General features: G+C 36.5%; 2 protein-coding genes and 3 pseudogenes across 4 annotated transcripts; 3 read left to right on the top strand and 2 right to left on the bottom strand.

The window, feature by feature from the left end:
• The first annotated feature begins 496 nt into the window (after positions 1-496).
• Positions 497-2684, top strand: LOC145614855 (pentatricopeptide repeat-containing protein At2g45350, chloroplastic pseudogene; annotated as a pseudogene).
• Positions 2685-5056: 2372 nt separating this feature from the next.
• Positions 5057-8675, bottom strand: LOC145614389 (LRR receptor kinase SERK2-like). Its single transcript, XM_081669440.1, has 4 exons — positions 7935-8675; positions 7266-7526; positions 6312-7163; positions 5057-5890 (listed from the first exon to the last, which is right to left on the bottom strand). Exons 1-4 carry the CDS (start codon positions 8362-8364, stop codon positions 5409-5411), a joined length of 2025 nt encoding a protein of 674 aa, XP_081525566.1. The 5' UTR covers positions 8365-8675; the 3' UTR covers positions 5057-5408.
• Positions 8676-9729: 1054 nt separating this feature from the next.
• Positions 9730-14982, top strand: LOC145614524 (uncharacterized). The gene is made up of 9 exons (XM_081669579.1): positions 9730-9876; positions 10322-10487; positions 10724-10846; positions 11011-11158; positions 12019-12108; positions 13837-13891; positions 13986-14108; positions 14405-14461; positions 14597-14982. Exons 2-9 carry the CDS (start codon positions 10330-10332, stop codon positions 14725-14727), a joined length of 885 nt encoding a protein of 294 aa, XP_081525705.1. The 5' UTR covers positions 9730-9876; positions 10322-10329; the 3' UTR covers positions 14728-14982.
• A 572-nt stretch (positions 14983-15554) lies between these two features.
• On the top strand, positions 15555-17682 carry LOC145615621 (pentatricopeptide repeat-containing protein At3g50420 pseudogene; annotated as a pseudogene).
• A 1087-nt stretch (positions 17683-18769) lies between these two features.
• Positions 18770-21117, bottom strand: LOC145614476 (uncharacterized; annotated as a pseudogene). Of its 2 annotated transcripts, none has more exons than XR_014107106.1 (2): positions 21003-21117; positions 18770-20090 (listed from the first exon to the last, which is right to left on the bottom strand). The product of XR_014107106.1 is annotated as an uncharacterized LOC145614476, transcript variant X1 (transcript). The 2 variants fall into 2 exon arrangements; XR_014107107.1 differs by having other exon boundaries at positions 18770-20055; positions 21003-21065.
• Between the last annotated feature and the right edge of the window lie 275 nt (positions 21118-21392).

The following is a 21392-nucleotide window of genomic DNA, read 5'->3' as shown; positions in this document are numbered from 1 at the left end:
CAATGACAATACTTTTATATTTTGATAGTTTTGGGTGAATGATACAAGGCAACTAATGTAGAATAAAACTTTACTTAGTTTATTCGAATAGCATTGCTTAAAATATATATACATTTTAGGCCACGGTCGAATGATTCTGACTTTGAAATTAAACAACTTCAGCTGATTAGATGAAAGTCATCTAAAAGGTACAACGTAAAATAATTTCAAACAAGATAAGTTGAGTAAAACAGACTGTCTTTATTTTCCCCCAAAACAGTAGGGAAAGAACCTCAAGCAGCCTATGGTCGAGGAATTTTAAAGGGAGGAAAGTTAGGCATTTGTAAATGCATAACATTGATTAAAATATTTTTAAAACACATGATAGAGAGAGAAAAGATAAGAGAAATAGGAAGAGAGAGGTATGTAGGTGGACCCCACCTATTTTTTGGTCGGATTGTATCACGTGATGGGGGACCACATGTTGATTGTTCCTCGCCTATGGCCCTATCTATAGATCATAACCATATTAACAGCATTTTATCCACTGTTACAATTTGTTGGGCTAATTTTCCCGCTAAAATTGATGCTGCTACTCTCTGCAAATCCAATTCAACCATGGAACTCCACTGTTCCTACACTCTCTCTCCTCCCCCATTGCAAGACCTTCAACGACATCAAACAAATTCATGCTCGCCTTATTACAACTGGGTTCATCAAAAACCCTAATCTTACCCAAAAAATTATCCTCAATTTCTCTTCTTCCCCTTATTCACCTCTAATCAACTTTGCTCGATTCCTATTGTTGTCGCAACATAATTTGATTTCGTACCCAGAAACCGGTATTGATCCTTTTCTTTTTAATTTGGTTATTAAGTCAGTTTCTGCCGGTAATTTTGAACCAAAAGAGGGTCTTTTCATCTTCAGTTTCATGCTTGAGAATGGTGTTTGTGTTGATAAATACTCGTTTTCTTTGGTTTTGAAAGCTTGTTCTCGATCTGGGTTTTTGAAAGAAGGGATGCAGATTCATGGGTTGTTGAAAAAATTGGATTTTGGGTCGGAATTATATCTGCAAAATTGTTTGATTTCTTTGTATGTGAAATGTGGGTGTGTTGAGCTTGCACGCCAAGTGTTTGATAGAATGCCCAAGAGAGATTCGGTTTCTTATAATGCGATGATTGATGGGTATGTGAAAGCGGGGTTTTTGAGCCTTGCTAGGGAGTTGTTTGATTGTATGCCGATCAAAGAGAAGAATTTGATATCTTGGAATTCTATGATTGGTGGATACACGCAGTTCGAAGATGAGCTTGATAAAGCTTGGGAGTTGTTTGAGGTTATGCCTAAGAGGGATATGGTTACTTGGAATTTGATGATTCATGGACTTGTGAAATGCAAACAAATGGAAGTTGCCCATGACTTATTTAACCGAATGCCTAAAAGAGATGTAATCACTTGGGCCACAATGATCGATGGTTATGCAAAGATCGGTACTCTTGACATTGCTAGGAATTTGTTTGATCAAGCTCCTGGAAAGGATATAGTGGTTTGCAATGCCATGATGGCTGGATATGTTCAAAATGGAAATTTCCTCGAAGCACTGAAATTCTTCCATGGTCTATTACAAATGGACTATTTGTTCCCTGATAGAATTACGCTCTCTATAGTTCTTTCTGCCATTGCTCAATTAGGACAGGTTGATGAGGGCATCGCTGTGCATTCCTATATTCAGGCTATTGGAATTACCATTGATGGGAGTCTGGCTGTGGCTCTTATAGATATGTATTCAAAGTGTGGCAGCATTGATAGTGCAATTCAGGTATTTGAGAGCTTGGAATGGAAAGATGTTGATCATTGGAATGCCATGATAGGAGGGTTAGCTGTTCATGGCTTGGGTGAATTGGCATTTGAGCTTTTCATGGAGATGCATAAACTCCTTTTGAAGCCTGATGATATTACATTCATTGGTCTACTAAATGCTTGTGGTCATGCTGGTTTAGTGAAGGAAGGAAAAATGTGTTTTGAACTGATGAGGAGAGTGCACAAATTGGAGCCAAAGCTTCAGCACTATGGATGCATGGTTGACATCCTCAGTCGAGCTGGATACCTAACAGAAGCGAAGATTTTTGTAGACGAGATGCCTATTGAACCAAATGACATCATTTGGAGGACATTGCTTAGTGCTTGTATTAAGTATGGAGATTTAAATTTAGGGCAGCAGGTTGCCGAGCACCTTATGAGGCTTGATTTTAGGAACTCAGGCTCTTATGTGCTTCTGTCTAACATGTATGCTGGATTTGGCATGTGGGAAGATGTTAGCAGGATTAGATCTGTAATGGATAACAAAGCATTGAAGAAAAATCCTGGTTGCAGTTCTATAAAACTCAATGGAGCAGTCCAGGAGTTTCTTGTTAGAGATAATTCTCATCCTCATACTGGAGAAGTCTATTCTCTGTTGGACAACTTCAGTGCTTCAGGTTTCAGCTTGAAGTTGGAATCAGAAATCGCAGAGCTGGAACTAGTAAACTATTAGGTACGACTTCATTCTATTAATCGTCGAATGTATGTATGTATATATTCCATTTATACTATACAGATATGCATGCAGATTGCAGATGCTTATTGTAAAATGTAATTATAAACCAAATATGATGTTAATAGTCGCTTTTTGAAGGATGGCAACAATACTTTGTGTCCATCCTCATTACTTGTGCAAAATCAGTCCCATCTTTGATTTTTTTTTTTTTTTTCCCCCTGCATTTTGATTTAGGCCAGAGATTATATATTGTAGAAACTATAATAACAGGCTAGAATGTTAGTCATATGGGATTAAGGTAAAGAAATGGAATTCATATTCCCCCATTTAACTGTTGCTGTCATTCATCTTCAACCAGCTGGTCTTATGTGTGACCATAGATCAATATGCATTTTCAGTTTTTCCCCAACTATGAGTCTATGACCATAGGTATGCATCTGAGTGTTAGACATGGTCATATTATGAAATTTTCTCCTGTGTTTGGTCCAAAATTAAGTGTTTTAGTGTCATACCCAAGTCAAAGTGTCATGGATATTTTGAGGTTAAATGAAGAGTCAAAGTAACATAGATTTCACTAAGATAATAATCTTGGTGGTCTGTCAGTCTCAAATTGATTAACATCAGACTCGACCAAAAATGTCCTGTATATTACAAGTGTCCAAGATAAATGAGGCTGAAAATTCTTTTCCTGGTAATTCATACAAGTGTTATACTCTGGAAATATCACAACCAAGATTTTAGGATTCCAAGTTTAAGTGTTGCAAATGTTTATTGGAAGGTTTTTCCTGCAGTCTCAGTAGAACATAGCTTGTGATATTGAATAGACTAGTATGAAAAGGAGAGCTTAAATTTTGAAAGAAGCAGGACAAAACCACTAGTTAAAAATAAGACAAAAAATGTTCACATGCAGAGAGAGAACACAAAAAAAAATTCTGTGTATGTGTGAATTTTAGATTCTTCCTTTTGTCAAATTTCCATTGATGAAGACAAAAAAAATTTCTTTATATCTATCACCTTAGGGCAATTTTTGTCCATTCACATGTTGAGCTGGTAAAAAATTGTCTACATTTGTATATTTGAACATGGAGATATATGCAATATTTGCAAGTATTTTACCAATTATGGGAACTATTGCATTTAAGAGAAGATGAATTATTTATTTTCCATTATATTTCTAGCATTGATGATTAGGAAGAAAACTTGCTAGATTATAGCAGGAGTAGAAGCTATACTGCTGTAGTGCAGAATGCAGATCAGATCATGCTACTTCGACCACATGTTTAGTCTTAACACTCTGGCTGGTTAAAACTTAGGAGAGAAGGCCAAATGATTAACATTTTAACTTCTATCACTCAATACAAGACCTTGTTAAGACGGGATTTTTTCAAACAACGGGATTTAAGTGTTACATATTGATAAAAGAATGGAGAGTTATATATAAGTACATAATAACTTAATAAGGCTAAGAGGCTACTCCTATAGCCATATGGTTTTGGAATGGAACATTTTTAGGCTTGGGCTCTCTCTTAATGATGGGTGCGACATGGTCCCATATTTAACACGTACATGTATTCCCTAAATAGTGTTAGTTTGATATTTTTGATTTATCCGCTCTTTAAATAAAACCAACCCAATTTTAAATATTTCAACTACTATCACATTTCATGTCCATCTATTCTATCATCAATACTCCCTATTATTTTCCAATCTTTTGTGAAAGAGAATAAGTGAAGAAGGAAGTGATTACAAGGCTACAAGCCCCAAGTTTTTCCTCTTTCTTTACGCTCACTTCAATCTTTATTTTACTTATTTCATTATATTAATTAATCTTAATAACTACTCCCTATAATTTTTTTGGTAGGGTAGGAAATAGTAATTTAGCACCAAAAAAATTTCATGTTTTTTTTTTTTTTTTTTTTTTAAAAATGAAGGCAAATGGTTTCAGTAATACAGTGTTTTTTCTGAGTTCTGTCATATTGGTAAAGGGCTGTGATGGGCCCATAACTCACATGGGCAGTAGTAATTAGGACAGTAGCTTTCTCCAGTAATAATGGGCCCCCAATATGAGTTCTTCACTTCTATGTAATTCCACTCAATTAATGATGATGCTTACTCCAAATGTGAAATGTGTACTAAATTTCAACCTGTTCATATCTTTTTGTCACATACCTATATCACATGCAATTCTCCTGCTATTAACTTTTGTCAATAATGAACCTGATCTATTGCACTTCAAACAGTGAACCATATTTAATTCCTTAAATATGAAGTTCTGTACATGCATTTGAAGAATAGATTGGCATGGACCCAATGTAGGAAAGTTCTGTGTGAGACAATTTCGTCTATGGAGTAGTCCGTATTAGTTATCGTGAGACCAACGTGACTTTATATGTATTTAAAGTGCGGATTTTAAAAATCTAATCCTATATTAATGTGAGCCAGTTGATGTTAACATGTATTTATGCGTATCGATTATTGTGGCTCTTATGCTGTTTTACTGTTTTAAGCCAAAAATTAAAAAAGCCAATGCCAAAGTAGATAAATTTCAGCCATGGATTTATTCAAAACAATATTTATGCAACAATACTGCATCAATATAGCGAGTCAGAGAAACAAGATTCATACAACAGTACAACAACAGACTAGAGAAGTAGTGACTAATTGACTAGTGAAGTAGTGAGGACAACTACCTGAAAATTCTAATTAGATTACATCAGTCGTGCATTTGGCACTTGCACTAAATTTCTATAACAGCAACAGACTAACAGACTAGCCTACAAACAACCTTAAGCTACAACAATGACTTATACACCGCAAATAAGATTAGCCGGCAGTTAGCATTTGCCCATTTTGTCACTAATTGGAAAAACTCAGGGCAAGAAAATAATCTCCTAGCTCAAGAACTGTCATCAAGCAGACTTAATTCTTGTCTCACGGTGTTTATTGATGGCCTTTGATGAGGGAGTTCGTGGGTGCAAAGTAAAGCTATTTTACCAAGCTCGGTAGCTTCAGATTCTGAATACTTCCCATGTAGGTTTGCATCAATAAACTCTTCAAATCTGCCAGACTCAGCACCTTGACGAATTGACTGGTCAATTCTAGTTTTACCTGAGAGAATTTGGAATAGAACTATGCCAAAAGCATATATATCACTCTTATCAGTAAATTTTCCGGTGGTTGTGTACTCCGGAGCAAGGTAACCCATGGCTGCACTGGCTTTCAGCATTGAAAAGACAATATCATCAGCAAGGAGCTTGTAGAGGCAAGATCCCACGAGTAGTGGAGTAAGGCGCCAATCAATCAACACTTTTTCAGCCGATATATTTTGGTGAACCAAAGCAGGTTTACTGCCTTGTGGAGTGTGTATATAATCAACACCTGGTAAGAAAAGAAGTAAAACGGAACAATTAGTGAACTTCAAATGATAATACTATTACGTATCAAGTTGGTTAATCAAGCAATTAGAGGAACAAATTTTCTTGAATACCCTAATTATTCATCTTGTTCATCAGGCAAAGATTTAAGCTTTCCTCCAAAATTCTACTCTTAACTCTGAAGTAAAGTTTGTTGGGGTTTAATTGTGATAAGACAATCCATATTTATAAAAGTAAAGACTCAAAACACTTATACAGGAACTGCATCAAATTGGCAATACCTCAATTCAGACTCTTTCTTGAGTAAAATTAGGTCCTTGGACCATGCACACAACATAGGCATATGTAACTCAAGATATAACATGAATGACAGAACCACTGCGAAAGCAGATGTAGCAAACAAGGGGAGTTAACCTCACACTAACCTTTGGCAATGCCCTTGATAATGGAAACTCTAGTAGACCAATTGAGAACTTTGTTGGTGCCATCTTTTAAGTCGAGATACTGAAGCAAGTTTCCATTAGGAACAAAATCATAGATTAGAAAACACTCTCCCCTCCCCTTTGAGCAGCAAAATCCTCTTAGTCTGACAAGATTTCCGTGCTGCAAGGAAGTCAGGATCTTCAATCCCTTCAAGAACTCTGCTTCATCAGTCTTGCAGCCTGTCTTGGCTATGCGCTTGATAGCAACTATAGATCCATCTCTTAACACTCCTTTGTAAACAGCTGAGTAATTGCTCCGCCCTAGGAAATTCACTTCAGAAAAGTGCTGGGTAGCAGACTCCACATCCTCCAAATTGAACATATAGTTATCAAATAATTCCTGTGAACCTTTTCCCAGAGGATCCCACCCATTTGAATACTCAAGACTAATAAGAGGTGCAGCACTTCTCCTGTGAGCATCCTTGACCTGGTCAGTGCTAAGCCGACCATCAGTAGTATCCAAGTTGGTTCCAATCTTTTGTTTTCTGCGGCGGTACATTGAGAACATTGAAAGACCAATAACGGTGATCAATGCAATTGCAACAACCCCACAAATAATGCCAGCATGGGAGGACTTAGAAGATTTGGAGCACTGCGAACCACTGCAATTTGAGGGGAGATTTGCTGATTCAGGTAGATCTTTCCTTGCATACCCAGAAGAACTCGGTGTAAAAGCTTCGGGTTTATTCTTGCTTTGGTTGTCAGAATCAGAGCAAACTCTTAAGGAAGAGAACCCAACTCCACATAAACCTGGATTGTTCTCATATTGAAATTCATCACTCAATCTATGCAGAGCTGCAATTTATAGAATTTATGTTAGTTCCTTGCTTTCCCAATTATCTGCTTACTTACTGAGCAAATCTTGACTAAAATAGATGGAGTAGAAATTCACATTACCAGCAGGCACATTCCCAGAAAGAGTATTGTTTCGAACATCAAGAATTCGCAACAAGGGTGCTTCAGCTAACTTGACTGGAATCGGACCAAACAACTTATTGAAGCTTAAATCCAACCTGGTTAACATATCAAGGCCTCCCAAACTAGCAGGAATAGCACCAGTTAACTGATTATACTGCAAAGCAAGAACATTAAGCTTCTTGAGAGAACCTATTTGTGTTGGCGCATTCCCACTTAATTTATTATAGCATAGCTGCAACACTGCAAATACAAGACAAGCAAATTGAAACACTTTCAGTTACCTTCAAAACCCATTTTGATTACTGCAAAATGCAAAACAAAAACCTTTCTAATAAGCAAGAACAAACTTTCTTTTTGCTTCCTAATTTGTGATTTACAGATGCATTTATCAAAATTAGCAATTCCAATCACATATACCAATTGACAAGTACAAATATATATGCATTTTAAGGAAAAAGAAAAAAAAAATAACAATGTTACATATTCTCTTCCTTTCACCTCAAGTACCGGTGTTGGATCCTTAAACACTCTTGACACTTCATATAATGCCACATTCATGGAAAGTTTTACAAAATAGCCAAGTCGTATCCAACACGAGTACTCGAGTCTGAATAACATATTGAAATCAGATAAAAATTAGAAGCTGACCTTGCAAATTAGACATATTGCCAATTTGTTCAGGAATACTGCCACTGAAGTAATTGACATCCAAATACAGATCAGTAAGCTGAGTCAATCCAGCAATTTCTTTAGGAATCTCACCACTCAACCTATTGAAATGCAGATACAACCCAGATAAGCTCTTAAGTTCACCAATGGCGGCAGGTAAAACCCCATCAAGCCCTTTACCCTGCAATGAAATGTTAGCAACTTTGCCAAACTCATTGCAAGCAACACCCTCGAATGTACCACTGCAAGGATCCCCATTAACAGTCCAAGAAGAAAGAAATGTGTGATGAGGGTCAACAGAGGTTTTGATATCAATGAGGGTCTTCAGCTCGGCATTTTCACAAACAGTTGGTGGGCAAATGAGAAAAAGGGGTAGAAAAAGGAGGAAAGAATAATGGGTTAGCTTCATTTTTTTCTGGGTTTGAGTTGAAAAGGTTAAGGGTGAAAATGTGGGCGAAGAAAGGAATGGGAGGAAGAAGAAGAAAGGAGGGAAAGAGTGAGGATAGAAGAGGAAGTGACTAGTGAGAGTGTTTAGAATTTGAAATGGTGGTGTTTGTGGGGGTGACTGGAAGCTCCGGTTACCCGTTTCTGAAACTTTTGTTTGTGTAGCATTTTTGGCTTTGATGGACGTGTGAATGTGTGATATTTGTTCATTAGCAATACGGTTGAAAGTGCTATGGATTTAGAACTTGATTTTTAGAGCATTTACATAAGCTCCCATTTGACAAAAAATGGAAATGTGGAATGTTTAAATACATATGTTTGGTTTGATTGTGGCATGAGATAAACCTAACACCCCTCGAGTTTCTAAATCTCATACCTTATAGGTTTGAAGTATACAATTAATTATCCGAAAAAGTAGCCGAATTATTTTTTTTTATCTATTATTTATTTTTATTTTTTTAAAAAAAAACGGCTCTTAAAATCATAAAACAAACCTAAAATTTGGGTTTAAACCACATTCTTAACTCATGCCCCGTAAATCCCCATATGGAGTACGAGTATCTAAATTTTGTGACCAAACAACCGGAAAACCTAAAGGAGAGTTTGTTTGATATTCCCTTAGTCCCTGTTTTTTGTTTCATTTGACTAACCACGATCTCCAAAATGCGTCTTAAAACATTTAATACCTCCGGTCCAAATTACTCGCAACTTTGGAATATTTTATATTTCACAAATAATACACCAAAATTGCGAGTAATTTGGACCGGAGGTAGTATATCTTTTTTTCCATATACGTAAATATTATAAAAATGTAATATTAATAAAAATATATAATGATACGAATCTAACAAGATCACTCATGACCATATTATCCATTATTCCATCCGTTTTAAAATACTTGCTCCACTTTCCTTTTTCGGCCATTTTTAGATACCTGCTCCATTTCCTTATTTGGAAGACTTTTACAATATTTAATTCATTATCTCACCTAGTGGCCCCAACATAAATCATATTTTATTAATTTCATATTCTCTCTCCTCCAATTTCTCCACTACTTTTGTTTTTTTACAATTTTTTATTTTTTACTAATTCCACCACCCCCTTATTTTATTAATTTCTCCTAAAACTCCGCGCATGGAGAAATGGAGCAAGTATTTAAAAACGGAAGAATTATAAATTAACAATAATTTATGGTCAAAGTTTTTGAAGTTTGACCCAAAAAATGATAATGGAGCAAAAATAAAGGGATAGAGAGAGTACGAAACAAGGGAGTTAAAAAAAAAAAAAAAAAAGTAAGTGGTGGGTTAGAGACTCCCTTAAAGAGTTAAAATTTTACGAAGTAAATCACCAAACAAGAGATCAAGGCTAAAGTCTTCTCATACAGTTGGCACACATCACCCTTCCCGCCTGCCACTCGCCGCCATACCGGCCACCCAGCTGCCTTCCCCCGCCGTCTACGCCGCCCATCGCTCCTACGGTATGCCCCTAATCTATCATGTCTGTTTTCTAAATTTTTAGTTTTGTTTAATTCACTATACACTCTTGTTTTAAATTGATGCAATTGATTGAATAATATGATGAATTACATAACATGGGAGTCTTTGAAATTTCATTTACTCAATTATAATGTTGTTTTGTTGATCATTAGTTCATATTGTAAGCTTTTATTAAATTGCAACTTCAATTTAGTGTTCTTAAACCTACTTTTGCTGATTTAATCAATTTGGTTTGTGTTATTGATTAAACGCTGGAAATTTTGTTAATTGGTTAGTAAAGAATATTAATTTTTAAAAATTGATGATTAATTATATGGGTATGGAATTTTGTAGTGAATAGAATGTTGAATTACTGTATTATTGTGTTATACTATGACTTCTATGTAGTATGAATGTATGATCTTAACCTGTGATTCCCTTCTGTAGGAACATTAATGCTCCGAAGATTGCCGGTAACAATAGCATCAAAGGCTATCAATTACCCATTTTTTCTTCGTCTTCTCCCTCCGCGACAACTCTCTCTCCTTACAATGGATGGAGGCAGAGAAAGCAGTAGCTTCTCCTTCTCTTCTTTTGCTCGCGATGTACCGAGGTTTATCTCTTTTATCCTCTATCTTTATGCGTGAAGTTGATTGATAAATATGCTAAGTAGAACAATGATTTGAATTACATTTGCTTTTGTTAGTTTAAGTCATGTACCTAGTGATTATTAATCAATTTGTATCGATAAAGATTTTTTATGGAGTGATTTATTTTTCATTCAGATCAATTTTATAGGTCTAAGAATACTTATTTTAAATTTTGCGTTATTGTTTTTGTAATCTGCAGTTTAGCTGGAGGAAGAGAGCATGGAGACACGAGAGGCAATCGTGGTGGATCAAGAGGCCGTGGTCGTGGTCGTGGTGCTCCTACTGGTACTTCAGATAGAATTGATGCTCTTGGTAGACTGTTGTAAGTACTACACAACCTTTTTTATTTATACATTATTCCTTTGCATTCTGAAGACTTTTTTATCCTTATAAACATTGTAACTCTTTCATAAGGCTCAAGACTGTTACATTTTGTTGTATTTGTATTGGATTTGGAAACATAATCAAGCATTTTGTGTTTATTAGGGTACGTATACTGAGACATAATGCAACGGAGCTGAATTTGGACATGTGTGGTGATGGATATGTCAAGCTTCATGATTTATTGAAGCTGAACATGAAAACATGGTCAAATATCCCATTAAGCTCACATTCTATTGATGAAATTAGAGAAGTAAGTCCCATCTCTATTTTACTCATGCACTGATGATCACCCAATCTTGTAAGATAAGTTGAAAGTTGATATGAATTTTATGATTGGATTATAGTTCTGCTGTGTTTCCATATTTCATTTAAGCCTTAGGCACAATTCACAATTTTCTTCATTCCCACCTTTTTTTATTGAGCATTTCATATGATCAACCATCATAGACATATTTTTCTAGTTTATCTTTTATACCTGTCCTTGAATCTTTCCCCTTTTGTGCCTTCCTAGTTCCTACCCCTTATTTATGACCAGAAGTCTGATGTATTCATTTCTATAAATTCTACTGATGTGAAAAGATTTTGAAAGATCAACTTTTTATCATTATACTTCGTATTTCCAATCTCTCTCCCTCCCCCTCTCCCCCAAACCCCAAGTATTTCCAATCTCTCCCCTCCCCTTTCCAATCAATTACTGAAATTAACTCATTACTTTTCCCAAAAAAAAAAAAAAAAAAAAAAAAAAAAAAAAAAAAAAAAAAAGACAAGCAATAGTGTATTAATTTGATACATTTTTAGACATTGTATTTCCTTTTATTAGACTATATATTTTTTTAACCCAAATTTGATACAAGTACATATGTATTACGGAGTACAATTTACCAAAAACTTTGCCAACCGAACAAGTTATTTGAATAGGTTCTATTTTAGAATCTAACCATACAAGTACTTTGGGGCTTTTATTTTTTTTGGCTCTGTAAAGACATGCAAATAAATTCAAGGCTTTATCTTATTTTATTCTTATAATAGCTCATACTTATGTCTTTGGCATTGAATCATTTAGTTCTTTTGTTCTCAGTACACTTTGACACTGATATGCAAATTTTTCAGGCTGTAAGGATAGACAATAAGCAGAGGCTTGGCCTTTTGGAAGAGGATGGAGAGCTGTGGATACGTGCAAACCAAGGTCATACTTTAAAGGTTAGCTATTATTGCAGTAGTATTATTGTGTATTAATCTAGAAAAAATTGTCATGAACTGCTCCATGAGTCAATATCAAGTTTCGTTTCCTGATCTTTTCAATGCTCTAGACTAATGGAGAAGACCTAGATTGTTGGATTCTACTTTAATTCAGTTCATAAGCTAATTTAAATAGACTTGAATCATCTTGGAAATAATGGAGGATTTTTTGAATTTAAAGGGGAAGATATACAATTGTAGGTGGAAATGAATAATTATTTCGTGAATTCAAAATGGAATTAACAATCTTTTTGCATTGCCAGCTACATATTCTTTGTTCCTAGTATGGCTTTGTTTGGTTAAACTAGGAGAGACAGATAAAGAAGGGAAAAGGAAAGAAAATCCCTAATTTACAGAATATGTTTGGTAGGGAAAGGCAATTGTATGATTTTCTTCTTCTTTTTTTTTGGTTTGTATTTTGTCGGTGATGTGGTCAGGAATAAAATCTCCTTAATCCCTCAAGGCAAGTGTCCCTTTATCAGCACCCTCATTATGCCGTCTTCTGTTGAACCCTGCCGACAATTTTATCTTTATCTTGTTGTCAACCTTTTTATTTATTCTTGTTCTCGTTCCCTCTCTACAGCCCTTCACCCCCTAACAACCTCCATCTGCTGGCCAACTCACTCCTAGGTCTCCTACCTTTCCCACCCCACAGTCCCTTCCGCTAACAATTCTATCCTCATCGTGCTGTTTAGAGTTGATGTCCTTGGCACAAGTTTCCTACTAACTCCCTGTCTCATTAGTACAGTTCCCAAGTGCTCCTTTGGTAATAGAATTGACCATGTAGCTCTTAATCTGGAGCCTTGCTGGTCAAATTTAATTATTTATAGCTTGTAGTGCACAAGTTTCCTACTAGCTCCCTGTCTCATTAGTTCAGCTCCCAGGACGCTCCTTTGGTAGTAGAATTGACCATGAAGGATTTTAATCTGGAGTCTTGCTGGTCAAATTTAACCATTTACGGCTCACCATTGTTATGGTTAGCTGACAGATATTCATATACATTTTAAAATATGCTGTTATTGTGTCCTTTCTGGTTATTATGGTGGTGAAAATGCCATCAGCTTTACTGTGACTTAAGGCCAGCAGATGATTGGGGCATTCTCAATGGGAAATAAACTGGCAGTTGGAGTGAGGAACGTAGTGCGTTGCACTTGCGGGCAGAAGAATGGGGAAGGTAGTATGTTGAAGTTAAGAATATTTGGCCTGGGTTGAAGCTGTGAGGTCCATGAGGATATATAGCAATAAAGAGGAATTGGAAATACTTGGTGTTTGGGGGAGAGGGGACAATATGTTGAATCGGGTTTGAGGTTTTTTTTTTTTTTTCTTTTTTTTCTTTTTGGGTTTTGAATAGGAAGATTGGGGCTAAAATTGTGTGCAAAATGGCCTCTTGGTTTTTTGCTATGTAATTTATGGGAACGTAGAGGCCAATCCTTAAAAATTAGGTTTTCAGGTATTGCCATCCAAACTTGTTTCAAGCTTTCTTACCCATGGGCATTGGCAAAAGCAATATGGCCATGACCATTGGCTTTCCAGTTCCATGTGAGGTTTTTAGGGAGTAGTCTTTGGAGTTTGGGGAAAATCCACCTAGTGCTTTTTTGTTTATTTTCTTTCTAAAAACAATAGATGTTTCTTGATGAACTCTTTTCCGTAACATCTGATTCACTGTTATTTCTCTCTTTGGTTACTCAGTCTGTAGAGAGTGAGAGCTTATTGAAGCCGATCCTTTCTGCTGAAGAGATCCCTGGTATGCACTATGTTTAAGGACTCAGACCCCATATTGCTTGCTGGCAAATTACTCTGTTGAGAAGATAACTCTTTGGAATTTCTTTTATATGTAGTTTGTGTTCATGGTACATATAATAGGCATCTTCAATCTATTCTTGCTTCTGGTCTCGAGCGAATGAGCAGATTGCACGTTCACTTTGCATGCGGCTTACCATCAGATGGAGAAGTAAAAAGTGGTATGTATACTGTATACCAAGAGTTTTCCTGATCAGTTTTTTAATTTTTTGTAATTTCCTCTGGATCAATAAGATTTGCAATCTTCTGTTTCCTTTTATTACTAGTAATTTATTTCTCATAATTCTCTTACCAAATTGTGAGCAGTATTGTTATCCCTATACATTATTATATTGTATGCGAGGAATTCTGAAAAAATGTTAACATAGTTACTAATGTGATCAATGGTGATATGTTATAAATTCCTTGTATTACTTGTCATGAATCTACAATGATGTGTTTTGGGCTATTATTCCAGGTTTTAGGCGTGATGTTAACATGATAATCTTCATAGACACCAAGAAAGCAATGGAAGGTACACTTCCAGGTTTCTGTATTTTATATCTATAACTCTGCTGCTCATAGCTTGTCGAAATTAATTTTTAGTGACATCATAGACCCCCAGATCAAATCTGATGCAATTTTTTTTCACCATGTCTTATCTTGGCAGATGGAATGAAGTTTTACAAGTCTGAAAATGGGGTAATACTGACAGAAGGCTTTGATGGTGCTGTCCCAGCTAAATATTTCCAGAAAATTGAGTCATGGCCTAATAGAAACCCGGTGCCTTTCCAAGTTTAAGTTATTCAGACAAATGTATTATTTGTATGTACCCTCATTATAGTTGGATTCGTATACAAGTACTCTCTTCATCAACATGTTCGCTTCGGACTTTATGACTCACAAAACAATACGATTCACTAAAACCTAACAGAGGTAGTATTAACTGAGGTTATGTGGAATTGACGTGATCCGGTGTATTATGTAACTGTAAATTCTGCTGTTAAGCTGATTTTTGTTTTATAGGCAATATCAAAAAATGTTTTCTAAACTGAATCTCTTAGCCTCTTAGGCTCTTTCAAGTTTCAACATAGGTGGTTAGTGGTTACTGTATCAATTTTATCATTGGATTATACTCCTGTGCTCTTTATTGTGCTTCCTTTTTTTTCTTTTTCGTTTCTTAAAAATATTTCGAATATGAACAAAAAAAGAACAGAGACATTATCTAATTTGAGGAATGATTAGATTCTTAATCACTTTTGCTCAATTGCAAAAACATACGTAGTACTCCAACTATGCTACTACGACAACTGGCCTCTTTAAGGCTTAATTGTCATTAAGAAACGGAACAAGTATGCTACTACCACAAACGGTCTCTTTATCATGTCTGAACCAGTATATTAAGTAACGAAAGAAGTATGCTACTACGATAGCCTCTTTAGGTATTAAGAATCGGAACAAGTATGCTACTACGACAAATAGCCTCTTTAAGTCCTAACAGTTACTAGTAGTATTTAACACCCCTGCTGTAAGGACTTTTGGCGGGCAAAAAAACCAATTTGCTTTGGTCAAATTTCAAGCACTCAAGACTTGAACTTGCAGTTTACCCAGAAACTTGTAATTCACAAATGAATGAAGCTACTTCTTTTGCAATCTCACTCCTACAAAAATGCACCACCATTACTTCACTTAAGAAAGCCCAGAAACTCCATGCCCTCATCTTAACTTCCTCAACACCATTCACTTACCATAAACCATTCCTCCATAACAACATCCTTTCCATGTATGCCAAATGCAGTTCGGTCTTTGATGCCCGCCTTATGTTCGACAAAATGCCTGAAAGAAACTTCATTACTTATAATTCCATCATTTCGGCCTATGCCCGTCATCTTGATTCGGGTTCTTATGCTTTTAGATTGTTTTCCCAGATGAGATTTCAATGTTTTACACCAAATGGGGCAACGTTTATAAGTTTATTGCAGTCGGCTTCTGCTTCCCGAGACCGGTTACATGGGTTAGCTCTTCATTGCTTGATTATAAAGTGTGGTCAGTTGTTTGATGTGCAGGTTCAGACTGCTTTGATTTGTTTCTTTTCTAATTTTGGGGACTTAAGCTCTGTGAATCAAGTGTTTGGAAATGTGCTTATTCAAGATGAATACTCCTGGAATTGTATTATATCAGGGTATGTGAAAAATAATAGGATGGCAGAAGGGTTATGTTTATTTAGAAAGATGTTGAGGAGTGGTGCATTCCCTACCGAGTTTACGTTTTCAATGGTACTGAATGCTTGTGCAAGATTGACTGATTATTCTTTTGGTCGACTTGCTCATGCACAAGTTATTTTGACTGGTGTGTTTCTAGATTTGCCCTTGCAGAATGCATTGATTGACATGTACTCTAGCTGTGGTGACACCCAGTCTGCATTCCATTTATTTGAAGGAATCCAGAATCCGGATATTGTGTCATGGAACTCGATGATGGCAGGGTATGCAGAGAAAAGAGAAGGCGATAAAGCTATGGCTCTATTTGTTCATTTGCAGCATCATGCTGGTCATAAAGCAGATGAATATACTTTTGCAGCTTTGATCTCTGCCGTTCAAGAGTGCCCAGTTTTATACTATGGGGAACCCCTCCATGCACAGGTCATAGTACATGGTTTGGATAACAGTGTGTTTGTTGGGAGTCCACTGATTTCCATGTATTTTGGACATGGAAAAGTTGAAGCTGCAGAAGGGGTTTTCCACACAATCTCAAATAAAGATGTGGTTCTGTGGACTGAAATGATTTCCGGTTACTCTAAGGTTGAAGATAGTGCAAATGCAATCAAATTTTTCTATGATATGTGGCAACAAGGTCATAAAATTGATGACTTTTCTCTAAGTAGTGCTTTGAGTGCATGTGCTGATCTTGCGACTTTGAATCAAGGTGAAATGCTTCATTCTTTGGCCATAAAAACAGGTTGTGATTCTCAGATGGCGGTATGTGGAAGTCTAATCAATGCATACGCCAAAAATGGTGACCTGCAAGCTGCCAAGTCTATATTTGCTGAGATCAAATACCCTGATTTGAAATGTTGGAACTCGATGATAGGCGGCTACAGTCACCATGGGAAGGTGGAGGAGGCAATAAAACTGTTTGATGAGTTTTTAATTCATGGTCTGAAACCAGATCAAGTGACATTTATTTCATTACTCTCTGCTTGCAGCCACTGTGGTCTAGTTGAGAGAGGGAAACGCCTGTGGAGTTACATGAAGGACAAGGGACTATATCCGGGATTTAAGCACTATGCTTGTATGGTAAGTTTGCTCAGTCGAGCAGGGCTGCTAGAAGAGGCGGTGAAAGTTATCCATGAGTCAGATTTTGGCAAGGATCATCTTGCATTGTGGAGAACTGTGCTGAGTTCTGCTGTTTCTAACAAAAATTTGTCTATGGGACTTCATGCTGCGAGGGAAATTTTACAACTTGATGCACAAGATAGTGCAACTCATACTTTACTTTCAAATCTCTATGCTTCTGTGGGGAGTTGGGATGGTGTCATGGAAGTCAGGAAAAGGATAAGAGGTATGATGTTGGAAAAGGATCCAGGATTGAGCTGGGTTGAGACAGTGAAAAGCTTGGAAGTTTTCTCATCAGGTGATCAATCACACCCGAAGATTGAAGAAGTAAAGGCTCAGCTAAAGATACTGCAAGGAAATATGATGTTACGGCAAGATATTGATGGTATATAAATATAATGCAGAAGTATCCCTGTCTACCCTCAGGCATAGAACAGTTTTTGAGATTTAGGTATCAAAGGGCCCTGAGGGCTTAACAAGCATGTTGCAGACACAATAGTTTGATTTAAGGAAACATAAATATCAAAGACGAGGCAAAACACATTTACAACAGCTATGCTACTTGGACTCTTCAATTTACCGAAGTATTTTGTGTTGGACACCCAAAATTTCAGTTAAAGAAGAATGGAAACTTATGACTTGCCATGTATCTGGAAAGAACTTAAAAGTAAAAGAGGGGTTTCGGTTCTTTTCACTCTCTGTTGGTCATGCATAAATTTCCCAAGTCTGATCCTGACACCTGTATATTGTACCATGTCATGTCCAACAATACTACAAATCTACAATAGTGGCCAAATCTATGTAATTCATTATGAGGTTGCTCATTCTTGCTGCAGCCATTGTTGTATGGCTAGGTGGCACCACAAATTGTAAGCTAATAAGATGGCTTACCGTGATGAAGAAACACCGTGCCAGAATGTAGACTAAAATTACTTCAGTGTTCCCTAAATGAGCTCCAGTTGTGTTCTCTTTCAGAGATGTAATTCCAGGTGAATCTTTGTGGGGACATAATTTGGATATAACCATCTTAAGAAGTTGTTGATTTGGTATACCATAGCTAGCATCTGATAAACTCATGACTGATCAATTTGAGTCTAAATTGGGAAGCTGTATTTGTAGTTGCTTATGGAGCCGTGTGTTCTGGTTCTAAATCAACAGAATTACTAATACTCCAAAAAATCTGGAATCTGTGATGAAATAAAATAGCAGCCTAAGCAGTCTGCAACTGACCTCTGATATCTTACTATACAGTTTCATTGCTGACAAATGATTGTTTTCATATTCACGCCATGTTTCCCAAGTTTTAATCCTCGCCCTTTTCCTTGTCCAATATATCGAGAGAGGTACAAGTAAAATTTGATTATTTCATCACATATTGCTTTGTATGCAGTATTATGTACCTACAAATGACTAAGGGTGGCGAGCCCTTCTGGTAACAATACGACGATACAATTGAAGGCATACCAGTGATTTTTGTAGGCAGAAACTCTTCAAACATGGAAATGAAGTACAAAAAAATTCCAACCAGTCATTTTTTATTCTTATAACAAAATATAATGAAGTTAAGCATACACGCCTACTTAATTCCAGATTATGTTATACATGAAGAAAAACCAAGCTCAATGCCTCCATGGTACATTGGTACATACATTAAATCCTCAAATATCCCTGGACCAAACTTACAAAATTATAGAGCAATTTGTAAAATCATGTCAGCCGAGATAACCAAACTACCAAAGATCAAATGCCTGCAAAACGGTGCACATATATCCAATGATTAGAAACATTATCTGTCTGCCCGAGGCCCCGAGCCTTCTACTGAGTTCAATTCACCTGTAAACTACAGCAGGTCAGCAGCAGCATGTCATAGATCAGCAGGTCAGCGGCAGCATGTTAGACAAGTTTCATTCTTGGTTAATCACCTAATCTTAATTCACAGAGAATATTTGTAGCCTTGTAATCTACGTTACTCTTCACTCTCATCTGATTCACTTTCCACTTCAGCCTCTATTTTCAGATGATTAAAATTCCTTTCAAGTGGCGGGAGCCCATCATCAGAATCATGAGAATTGGCTTCTTCGTCACTCAATGCTCCATCTTTGTCTTCTTCATCTTGTAGGATATTAGAGGCCTGTGGGTTTTGTTGTTTCGATATCCAAGCATTCTGAGCTAAAATTATCTCAGCACTATCTTTGCATTCAGAGTAAGCTTTAAGGAGTTCCTTATTAAGTGACAAGAATGCATGGCCCCACTTGAATTTCCCCAGCAACAAATGTGCAGTCTCCTCTTCACCACAGATCAGCAGTGCAGCAGCTAATGCTTCTACACAAGATAGCTCACATGGCCTTCCATAATTCACCGGGTTTGCTGCTACCAACCATGGTAATAACCGAGGAGCAGTACAACGGAGTTTTGCAAAAGGAACATCAGTCAATCGGTGCCATGAGCAGTCCACGACAGCCAATCCTCTCTGCTTGATCAAAGGATAGTCTTCTCTAGATACACAGTGAGTTCCAACAGGGCTCAAGACGATGCCCCCAAACCCAGCATTCACACGCAATTCTTTTAACAAATTAAACCTAGCCAGCTTCCGTCCTGTACACCTTTTTGCATCACATTGTCCAAAATCCCACATAGCAAGTTGAACAGCAGGAGTAGGTTGTTCACTCTCTTGGTCTAAGTCATATTCAGATGGGAGAGACCTGCCCTCCATAGAGGGGTCACCGCTGGAGCTCGGTTGACCTCGCTGGGAGCGGTGATTCTTCTGCTTCCTGGGTGGTTTGTGTCCTCCCATCTGTTATGACAGAAGACAAAAAATAAATGTATATCCTGCAGTATAACTTTGAGTTAGAATGGCTTCACGCCTTCAAACATACAAAAACAGATGAAACAAACAAGTAGCAGTCTCACAAAGAATAATAAACCAAAAAGATAATGATCCCATAGCAATACCCAAAGCTTGTTAGGGTGTACAGTTTTGTTTATCTCACGAAATTACGAATAACACTTTCTATTTGTATCTAATTCTGCAAATGCATACACACAATCGAAGAGCAATGGCAAAGCACTAGATAAACACTCCTTCCATACACTTCAACCTACAAGATTTAATGCTTCATGCTTTTACACCTCTTATACCCAACTGTTCTCATCTTTACAGTCAAATTCAGAGTGATAGCAACACACAGAACCCAGAAAAGGCGATAACGGAACCTCAACCTTAATCCATTGAACTGGGAAACTTACAAACAACAAATCAAAACATAAATTCAGATAAAAAAAAACCTAAAAAAGTAACAAGATAATGATCATTAGTAGTGAAAATGTCTACTAATCCTAGATTATTCACAAAAAGGACCAAACTTTTGCCCCCAAAAGACCAAAATCACATCTCACAATGCATAATTCTTACAAAAAGATTAAAAACTAGCCAAGCATAACTTAGAACTTCAACAAAGATGATTTCATGAAAACCCATCAACTAGTAACTCAATAAAATAACTGGAATTGAACTATAAACAATCATCAACAACAACAACAACAACAAAGCCTTAGTACCAAAATGATTTGGGGACTATAAACAATCATCAACTAACAAAATTTGCTTCGCATACAAAACTGAAATTAAATCATCTAATCTAAACGATTAGAATACTTCAATAAACATTAATTCGATTCGAAGACAGTTAAATTTAATATAATTAAAAAAAGTAACGAGAGAGAATTATAAAGTGCACTTACCGGAGAAAATGGAGAGCGGTTTACAGGAACAGCAAAGCGGTTTGCAAATCGTGTTCAGTAGTGTGCAATAGCAGAGTTACAAAACCTAATTCAAATATTTAGGGTTCGTTTGGCATCACTGTGGTTTTCTGTTTTCTGTTTTTTGGTTTTTTGTTTTTTAAAATCATATGATATGCGTCACATAATAAATTAAAAATTAGTCAAACTTATTAAAACCATGATAAATATGAAAACTAACAACAGAAAAGTGGAAATACCTTTTTCTTGTTTCCTGTTTTTGGTTTTTTGTTTTCAAAAAAACTGGAAACTGAAAACAAAAAACAATGCCAAACAAGCCCTAATCTATTTATTTATTTAAAGTTTATTTTACACATTCCTTATACTTCTATA

This window comes from Chenopodium album, chromosome 25 (genome assembly GCF_948465745.1).
Source record: "Chenopodium album chromosome 25, dcCheAlbu1.1, whole genome shotgun sequence".
NCBI classification, from domain to species: domain Eukaryota; kingdom Viridiplantae; phylum Streptophyta; class Magnoliopsida; order Caryophyllales; family Amaranthaceae; genus Chenopodium; species Chenopodium album.
Note: the sequence above shows the minus strand (reverse complement) of the source record. Positions and strands in the feature narration are given on the sequence as shown.

Bases quoted from the DNA above. Each gene is read 5' to 3' on its own strand.
- LOC145614389 (XM_081669440.1), bottom strand. From the start codon at position 8,364: ATGAAGCTAACCCATTATTCTTTCCTCCTTTTTCTACCCCTTTTTCTC. The intron at 7,527-7,934 runs GTCAGCTTCTAA...TTGTATTTGCAG, and splicing joins CAATATGTCTAATTTGCAAG to TGTTGCAGCTATGCTATAAT. The intron at 7,164-7,265 runs GTAATGTGAATT...TATAAATTGCAG, and splicing joins TTCTGGGAATGTGCCTGCTG to CTCTGCATAGATTGAGTGAT.
- LOC145614524 (XM_081669579.1), top strand. From the start codon at position 10,330: ATGCTCCGAAGATTGCCGGTAACAATAGCATCAAAGGCTATCAATTAC. The intron at 10,847-11,010 runs GTAAGTACTACA...TGTGTTTATTAG, and splicing joins GATGCTCTTGGTAGACTGTT to GGTACGTATACTGAGACATA. The intron at 13,892-13,985 runs GTATGCACTATG...TTTTATATGTAG, and splicing joins TTCTGCTGAAGAGATCCCTG to TTTGTGTTCATGGTACATAT.